Consider the following 9,842-nt stretch of genomic DNA (forward strand, 5'->3'; position numbering starts at 1 on the left):
CAACATTGTCAATAATTGCAATTTCGATATAAAAACGATTAAGCTTTAAGCCCTAGCCTCATTCACCAACCCACTTACACAGTTTGGCACATGGGAGCCCCCGAAAAAAATCCTGCTTGGGGCCTCCAAAATGCCAGAGACTGCCTTGCCTGCATGGTGTATGTAAAGCTTAGCCCTTCTGGTTAAGCTAACGTTAGCTTCTAGCGAATGTGTTTGAATATGGAGCAAAGCTTAGGCTAACAGCCTCCCACACAAAAAAACAGGTTTATTTGCTCAGATTTGAGTCTTTGTTCTTCAAACTTGCATCAGTGAGGCTTCAATGAGCCAGAATTAACCTGAGCTGTGGTGCTATGCTACTTCGGCTACCTGCTACTAAAACAGCATCAGGTGTCGGCTCATTCATGATGTACAAAACTTAGCTGCTATATAGTGCCCACAAATTGCTTTTTTCAGAGATACTGAGAAACTCTGTGTTTTTAATGGAAAATTTTGGTACAATTTGATACAAATATCAATAAGGAGTTTAACAATTTAAACACATTTTGAGTGCAGGGAGTCTTTAAGTATCATGAACTACGCTTTGTCATTTTAAATAACACTAACAAATTTGCATTGGATTTTATTGTAGACTGTAAAAGCAGCACATAGTGACAGAAATTGCCAGTAAATGATTAACCCAGACAGCAAGTAAGACTGCACAATATTTTTAATAAAATCATTAATTGCAGTTTACAGGTAATGACATGATCACATATAAAAGTTATGCCAAAGTTTTTTAAATTTGTATGCAATGGCTAGCTTTATAGATCACATGTATACAAAGTTCATGCACTGAGTTAACCACTTTACATTAGTCATTTCGTTTATTGCAATTTTACTTTTCACATTATTTGTGTTGTATATTTTGCATATTATTTTTTGTCTCAGTCTGAATGTACTGTCGTGAGTATGCATCCTGGACCAAACTTATTATATGAAAGTAAGACAATCATAAAATATTTATATTACATATGTATGTATTTAGTACTGTGCAAAAGTGAGAAACCACCCTTCACGTATTTAATTTCCAATCAAAATGGCCGTAAAAGTTCTGACAAGATTAATTGAGCCTTTACTGAGAAAAGGAAATAAACAAAGAGGAATATTTGCAACTCTGAAACTGCAAATCTGACATGTGGAGTGAGGTTTTACCAACTGATAAGTCACAATTTATGATTGGAATGACAACGTCTGCTGTACAAAGCGTTGTATAAATAAACTTTGACTTAACTTGAGAAGCCGAAAGTGCTAAACCAGCTTCTAAGACTGAACTTTGGAGGTGTGTCTGCAGATTTCTTTGAGAAACTGAAAGTGAGTCTCCTGAAAAGAATGGAAGCTGTAATAAACGCAAAGAGTGACACTCTGAACCCTCATACACCTGATATTAGATTTACTTTATTTAGTTGTTGTTCTGTTAAATGTTTTCTGTTTTTTTCTTGGCTTTGAAAAATGAATAACTTGTACTTAAAATTTATTCTAACTTGTTCTTGGAAATTAAAATATTGAAGGGTCTGACTTTTGCACATTATTGTATGTGTGTTGTAAAAAAAGATATATTGTAACCTTCCTTTTTTTCCCAATTGTATTTGAAAATTATTTACATTGATGATCACTGATTTCATTGATCGCTGGTTCGTCCCACAGGTCCATTCAAATCCTGATGAAACATTTATAGAATAGTTTGCAATCTAAACAAAACAAAATTGTCAAAATTTGTGAAAAACTGACAAGACATTTCTTTCTTTCCCCAAACCTTTACATCAACCCCTTTACTGTGTGTCTGTATTTTTTAATATCCACACAGTCATAACATTGAAATGACTCAAAGGAAATGACATCATTTGAGCTGATAAAGCACATTGTGGAATGTAAAATGAGGTATTTATCTATCTTTCATTGCTTTCCTCATAATGGAGAGGGATGTCAGGTTTGCCATGTCAACCTTGTGGCTTTAAAGGGCCCATACCCTACATTTTTGTGTAGTCCCCTTATAACAGTTGTGTAGCTTTATGTACCAAAACCAGTCATAATTCATTTTTACATGACCATTTTCCAGCCTCTCTTTATCCCTTAGACTGATGAAACAGTTATTAATTTCAGCATTATTAAACTCTTTCGAGGGATAATGGACCTCAACAGTTTCCTCAACATTGGACGATGATGTTCATCAGTGATAAGTGTAGTATCGGTGTACTGGACTTATTACAGCTACCCACTTTATTGTCAAATTTGCAAGAATTTGTTATCAAAATGGTGAATTGTGTCCTTCATAGAGCCAAAATAATGTTGAGGGTAATGTTGAGATTTTTTTCATTAAATGTATTGACAGAAGAATTACATAAAAAAAACTAACCTAAACTAACTGCCAACCTGTAACAGAAAGGAACAGTGTGAATTTAATGAAAATTACTGCATCTGCTTTACTGAGATTTATTCCAAGTGTATTCTAATTGTATTCTGAATTTGTTCATTTTTTATGCACTGTAATGGAATACGTTACTGAATACATCTACAACAGTGTACACAGTGTTCAGCCATCACTACGTTATGTATTTTGCCCAACACTGAACATATGCCAATAAGCTCTGTTCTAATTGGCTGCTCTGCATTCAAAAAGCAGTTTGGACTTAAACAGTCCTTATAACTCCAGCCTGAAAAGGCAGATATACATAAATGCATTGGATATATTGTGACATCACAGAGAATGAATGCAAAGCAGGCTGTTTTTACACTTTTGTTTTCATATTCAGTCCTGTACAAAAGTTTGGGCGCCCCTGGTCAAATAAATTAAGCGAGTATGTGTTCCCTGTAGAGGATGTGTTCACTTATTGTCACTTAAAAATTTTATTTGACTAGGGGTGCAAAAACCTTTGCATATGACTCTATGAACTGTATGGACTCAGGAGTTTTGAACCATTAACAGTGTTTGCTCTACTATATCAAACTCATGTAAAATAGCACAGTTTTCCAGGATATGGGCCCTTTAATCTAGCATAGAGGAAGTATTTATTCCAGATAAACATTCACAGATAAAACTGAAACAGATGGGGACCATCAACACGAGTGAAATAAAGACTAACACCCAAACCAAACTGTCCACCTTTCATAGAAGGAGCCGTTTAAAACTGTGCAGACTACTCTGTGGATAGCACGTTCAAGATTCACTACTACTGCAACTGGTTTCTAATTCCCTTTAGGATCCATCTGATTGGCTGGTGCTGTTTTCTTCCACATTACTTGCCTTCACTGTAGACTCCCCTTGGGCGGGGCTGTTCCCATGTTGACCTGTTCCTTGCACGGACGCGACATCTTGTGGCAAATGGCGCATGACAAGGTTAACAAGTTTGCTGCGGAAGCTCCTGCTTAAGAAGCTGTAGAGAACGGGGTTGGCCAAACAGTGAAGCATAGCAGTCGCCCTGACCACCGCATAGGCGAAGAAAAGCTGCTCAAGCATGTTGCAGTCAAATAAGGTGGGCTTCAGAGTGTCCACCATCATGAGCATCATTATCACATGGTAAGGCAGCCAGCACACCATAAACACAAGCGAGTACACGTGCAGCAGCCAAACGTCACTCGCGTTACGTGCCTGTACTTCAGGGCATGCCCGCACCGCGCGAGCCGCTAGCACGTTGAAGGTAGCTACAATAGCTGCTGGCCCTACAAACTGTATTAAAGACTGGATGATAATGATGGTGGTGAACCATGCTGTGAATGCATGCACTGGCATCAAATAACAGCCCGGTTCCTGCAAGTGAAGAATGCGCACATGGGCCGTCTCTAGTGATGCTAAAAGCAGCGCTAACATCCAGAGGCCCACGCAGATCATGTTCCTCTTGCGCCTGTCCGGCATACCTGGGCCTTGGGTCTTGGGTGCTGAGCCTCGTGTCACCACCAGGTAGCGCTCTACAGACATGTAGGCCAGGAAGAAGCAGCTAGCATAGATGCTAAGCACGACAACCAGGTTGGAGAAGCGGCAGAGGAAGTCTCCCCACAACCAGACATGGTCCAGGACCACCTCGAGCATGTAGATGGGCAACATGAGCATTATTATGGTGTCGGCCAGGCCCATGTTGAGCAGGCAGAAGAGAACGGTGTTGCGCGAGTGTCGGCGGTGCCAGTTCACCCACACCACCGTCATGTTCATCACCAGGCCCGCCATGAACGTGATCAGGTGGAGGAGGAAGAGGCCGATGCGCCGGGAGTTGTAGTCCACCTTGATGTTGCACAGGTAGACTTCCGTCTCATTGTCGTAGTAGTCCATCTATTCAGAGAGAAAGGGAAAATTTGCAAAATGGTAAAGGAATAGGTCAAGCAAACATGCTAACATGGCTAACAATGATTGACACATCTCTCACCTTGCTAGAAAAAACAGCATAGACCAGCATGACTGATCACCAGCAAAACCAGCACATGTTGTGTTTTCGATTTTGCTGTGCTGGTCAACCAGCGTGACCATACTTGGTGACCAGCTATCATGCTAGTCTGTGCTGTTTTTTTCAACAGTGCAGTAAGTGCACTCAGTTTCTCAGTGCACCACAAGTCATAGTAGATGAAAGAAAGAAAGGCAGTCAGTCTTTTAGATCAACTGAAAAATGCTATTGGTCTGTTATCTCAGCTAATGTTACTAGCCTTATTTGTCTTCTCCTCTTCACAAAATGTGATAAATGATTTTGAATGTTTTATTTCGTTAAATCTATATAAGTGTAAAAATGGCCTGGGAAATAAACTGTATGCTACACCATTCTACACGGCACAACGTGTCCGGTGTGCAAGTACCTTCAAACTAAGAGATGGTGGAAAGGTGTTACTGAGGAACATATAAGGTGCATTTCAATTGCCAAGTGTACTACACTGGGTATTCAGACATTAAGGGTGATTCCACACCACAGGGAGTGAAAAAGTTCCGTTGGAAGGGAGTGAACAATGGTTTATCACTTCACAGGAAGTTACAGGAAAGTTTACCCATGAGTCATTACATGTCTTTCAAAGATGTGTGTTCAATGATGATGCTTCAGGATGTTCTGAATGAGGGTATTTATTAACTACAATTCCCCCAACGAAAATCCAGTGTTCAAGTGCGTAGGGAATATAACAGAACTGCTTATTGGAAAGGAATGCGGCTATAATGCTTGATGTACACTGTCTGGAGGTGGAGCTGTTTTTATTGCATTCCTGAAGCTGAAAAAAAGGTTTGGGATTAAACTCTGTGGAAGACCAAACCCACGGCTCAGCATCCAAACTACTATCTATAATAGTATATCTAATAATATACATACGTAAAATGATGGTTCTCCAAAGGTTCTAGAAGAATATATATATAGACCCTTTTTAAAAATGCTCTATATAGCACCAAAAAGGGCTCTTATTTTATTACCAGCTTGACATTGTAACAACAGAGAAACCCTTTTTGGTGATATATACAACCATCTACAGCACATTCTCCATCAATATGAAGAACGCGTTCATGATGCAAAGAACGCTTCAATCATACAAAGCGTTCTTTAATTGTTCATGGTTCTATATAGAACCATTTTCTTTACTAAAGAACCTTTGAAGAACCCTTTTTAACAGTGTACCAGACAGAATTATACAGGTTCTAAGGTAAGATAACCTTTATCTGGGTTGCTGTATTTGCTAAAAATCACATCTAATGATAAATAACAGTACAGAACAATGTCAAGATCAGTTAGCTAACTAGCTTATATTTCTGATTAAAATATTAATGTTAAGCTATTAATGCACTCATACACGTACCATTCCTTGCATTGTTTCATTAAAGTTTGCTGGAAATTCTCACGACAAACCCTCCTCAGAATCTGTCTGACTAGCTTACAGTGTTAGCTTTAGCATTAGCTTATCTGAAGGAGTAGGTTGCTGTGGCTAAAACCTCCTTTAGACATAAAAAATGCTGCTTTAATGTCAAGTGGCTAAACTATTTCCCTGGTTTGATTAATACACACATAGTTTCCAAAATCCATTTTTTCGTTCAGTTTAAATTGGCCTACATGCCCATTTTGTTGATTCTCAAACATGCTCTGCACTGAGCAGCTTGCAAAACCAGTTAATTTTTGGATAAAATATGTCTTAAATGTTCTGCTCTGTGTCTTTCTAAACTTTCCTTTGTGATGCTATCCTGTTAGTACTATAAGTCTTAGTCAGGTTTTTTGGTAAAGTGGCCAGATTTCTGAAATGAAAACTGGGGACATTTCCAGTTTGGCGGTCAATATATCATTAAAATATCCAATGTTTTCATCTATGAAATAAAAAGGGAGATAATTCCAGTTGAGCTAATTTATTTTGACTATGGTAACTGTTGTACCGTAATAAATTATAGTGAAGGCCAGCTGATAATAAAAGGATGAGGCAGGGATACTGTTACCACAGAAGATTCAGTGGTTGTATGAGCCCATAATTCACATTTATATCAAATATTTTGGCAGTAAAAAGAGACCAGTGGCTACAGAAAAAAACCCTGTGGCTGTAGCCCAATAGCCAGACAATAAACACCCTGGGCAGCTCCAGTTCTGGACAGTTCTGGACAGACAGAGATGGCTTCTGTCAATATATGTCATATATGGAGGATGAAAAAGTGACACAGTTAAAAAAAACATTATGCACTATTTGTAGATGACATGGCTACATTCAAGTAGACTGTTTGCCTGTATAAATCACTGATCACCTGGTAGTACGATTCAAGTCCCGTAACTCCACTCCTGCTTTAACCCCTGGGTCACCTTGTGTGATGAAAAGACATTTGTGGTGATGTTGTGGACTCAGCTGACACTTGTTAGCTTCTGGTCAAGTTTTACACAGCAGTATTCTCTAAAACAAGGCTAGCAAGTGGCAGAAGTGGTTAGTAGATAGCAGCAGCAGCCCCCTCTGCTGGCCACATCAAACACAACGTGAGGCCTGTCTGCTGCAGGTCTTTCTTAGAACTTTCTAGTGTGTTTTGAATTCACAGTTAACAACAGGGACAACAGCTTTAGCCGTTGACAGGCCACCAAAAACGGGGACTGTCCCCAGAAAACAGGGGTGTCTGGTCATCCTATGTTGCGGATGCTACCAGATAGCCTGAGCTGAAAGTTTGACGGACATAGCAACAGTAACTAAGGGAGGCTGGACTTTCTCTGAATTTTGTCTACAGTCATTTAGCAAGAGATTATTTGTATAACTGGCAGCTGTTTGCTTTAATTGATTGTTCGTTGATTTTTTGACTGAATAGATATCTGAGAAAAATCATGTACATATGTCCAAAAGTATCCGGACAGCCCTAAAGTAAGGTCACCCATTGCTGACAATGTCCACTGTTGTTGTTTGTACAGTCTCCATAGAAAAGCTCTGGATCTGCTGCCCCCCAGAATTGGGCTGTGGAGCAGCTGAACTGCGTTCTCTGGAATGATGGGGCACCATCCAATACCTTTGGGATGAGTTTCTGATCCAGAACCAGAGTTAATTATATTATATTATATTATATTATATATTAAAAAATCAAATCCGCACATCAATGCAAAATATTGTTTAATCTCACTTTTTGTTTAATCTCAGGGGCCTCGCAAGACAGTGATCTGTCTCTGTTCAGAACTGACCATCCAACATCAGTACCTGACCTCACTAATGCTCAATCAAATCCTCACAGCAATGTTCCAACATCTAGTGTAAAGCCTTCCAGAAGAGTAGAGGCTGTTACTGCAGCACAAGCTCACTATTAATACCCTTCATTTCAGAAGAAACGCTGAAATATGTCCCTGATATCTGAAACATTACAGTTTAGGCCTAAAATGTATTTTTAATCCAAGCATAGCAGAAAGGTAATGCAAGGTGTTATAAGGCCAAATATTCCCCAAAGAAAGCTTATTATTTTCAGATTTTCCTCCATTTTACCATCATCAACATTCCATATAAAACTCAGAAGACATGTGTAGGTCCACTGATGGTTTTGGATAGTAAATAAAATGGCTATATTTGTGTTGTAGTCATGGTGACTCCTGGTTCCAAACACCACCACTGTAAAGAAATATGAACCATTTCACACTGAATACTCTGAATCACCCTGTTTACATCCCAGTAACTGAATCAATAAGTGAAGTCTTACAAAAGAGTGCAAACCAAACAAAAACGTCAAAGGATACTCCAGTGCGACAGGCTATGCACTATTTAAATAACTATCTATTAAAAACACCACTGAGATTATTATCAATTAAAGCAATTGAATATTAAGGCCGCTGCACTTACCTGCAGGCTAAAACATGAATAGGTTTAAGGGAAAGCTGGGTAACTCTCACTGGTGCTGGTAGGAATGAGACGCACACAAAAAATCACTCCTTTATCTGACTAAACAAGTTCTGCCTTGACTAAATGTTGAGCTTCCTGACCATTTTGTTCCCCTCAGCAGGATTATGAAGTGATTTATGACAAACGGCAAGGACAAACAATAACCTCTGAGCTTCTGACCATCTCAAGAGGAAACAGTTTCCACCGGATACCATGGCAACCAAAAACAGTGTCTGCATCAACAGATTTATGTAGGCACTCTGTGTACATGCAAGAACACACACATACTACACGTAATCCTTCTGCCTGAGTTATTGTTGTCGTCTGACTTGTTTTTCATCCCAGAGAGGTTTTCTCACTTTGATTTTGCTCTTAACTGTTTGTGAGCTGAAAACAACACAAATGATACAATGAAGAGAAAGACAAGACGTCTGTGATGATCAAGCGACATCTGATGAGTGAAAACAGCACAGATTTTGTGCAAAATAAGCAAAATAAATTTTGTCATTTGTGATTAGCAAACAGTGCATGACAGCAAAGGGGATTTTTAAAAATTCACATAAAGTCACATTTAAAGTGACAAAAGCAATGATTATAATTTTACACTACAAAATATCAAACTGAACACTCTTAAAAAGACATGATTCTTGACTGAGGCATACAGTTCTAAGAAAAACCTTTATTACTGGCATCTCAAATTGGGGCTACTAGCCAGGTGGTCTTCTGCTAGGTCGGTTGATTATTATTACTATTATCAATTATTATTATTATTATTATTATTATTATTAGTAGTAGTAGTAGTAGTTTTTAATGTATTATTATTATATATTCCAAGTGATATTAGAGCATTTCTATTGGTCCATTCATCATGAAATTTTCACACAACGTAAAGGAGAACTGGTGTGTTGAAATAATGTAGAAAAATAGCCAAAAACGTAGATACATGCTTTTCTTTAGACAGTGACGATATATTTATATATGGTTGAGTGTATATTTCTGTGTGTATTGGTGTTCCTGCTGAACTGAAGTTACTGCGAAAGAAGTGTTGCACAATTCTATGTTTTCAGTGGATTAGTTGAATAATTCAGTTCATTTCTTATGTGCTGAATCCCCTGTTGTGTCCTGAATGAATCCACAAAGGTAGATTTAACTAACTGTCGGTCTAAATTGGAATAATAGCTGAGTTATTAGTAGCTAAACTACAGTCAAGCTCAGTGTGCAGCGTTTATACTGCGCCAGGTTTACGTTTGAATGGTTCCTATTCTGTGCTGAGCTCTATTGTTGATTTTATTATCATAATCTTCAGCCTGAGCTGATTTTATGTAGTATATTTGGGTGATCAATCACAGTTTTTGGTGGATGAAGCAAATCTACTCGTCAGATATAAATATTTAGCAGCAGAAAAACGAAAAAATGATTTGCGAGGATTTAAGGACAAATTACAAATATGACGTGTAGTTTGAGACCCCTTTGTAAAACTGGTATAGAGCCTTCCACTGAAAGGTTCTTCGGGAACCAGAAGGGGTTCTTCT

The 9,842-nt window shown here is 38.5% G+C and overlaps 1 protein-coding gene across 2 annotated transcripts; it reads right to left on the reverse strand.

The window, feature by feature from the left end:
* Positions 1-752: 752 nt before the first annotated feature.
* On the reverse strand, positions 753-8,379 carry LOC118800042 (G-protein coupled receptor 182-like). Of its 2 annotated transcripts, none has more exons than XM_036560189.1 (2): positions 8,272-8,379; positions 753-4,300 (listed from the first exon to the last, which is right to left on the reverse strand). In XM_036560189.1, the coding sequence occupies exon 2, from the start codon at positions 4,298-4,300 to the stop codon at positions 3,233-3,235; it is 1,068 nt and encodes a 355-aa protein (XP_036416082.1). In that variant the 5' UTR covers positions 8,272-8,379; the 3' UTR covers positions 753-3,232. The 2 variants fall into 2 exon arrangements, with proteins under 2 accessions (XP_036416082.1, XP_036416083.1); XM_036560190.1 differs by lacking the exon at positions 8,272-8,379 and adding an exon at positions 6,719-6,735.
* Positions 8,380-9,842: the final 1,463 nt, after the last annotated feature.

The sequence above is a fragment of the Colossoma macropomum genome, unplaced genomic scaffold (genome assembly GCF_904425465.1).
Source record: "Colossoma macropomum unplaced genomic scaffold, Colossoma_macropomum, whole genome shotgun sequence".
Classification (NCBI taxonomy): domain Eukaryota; kingdom Metazoa; phylum Chordata; class Actinopteri; order Characiformes; family Serrasalmidae; genus Colossoma; species Colossoma macropomum.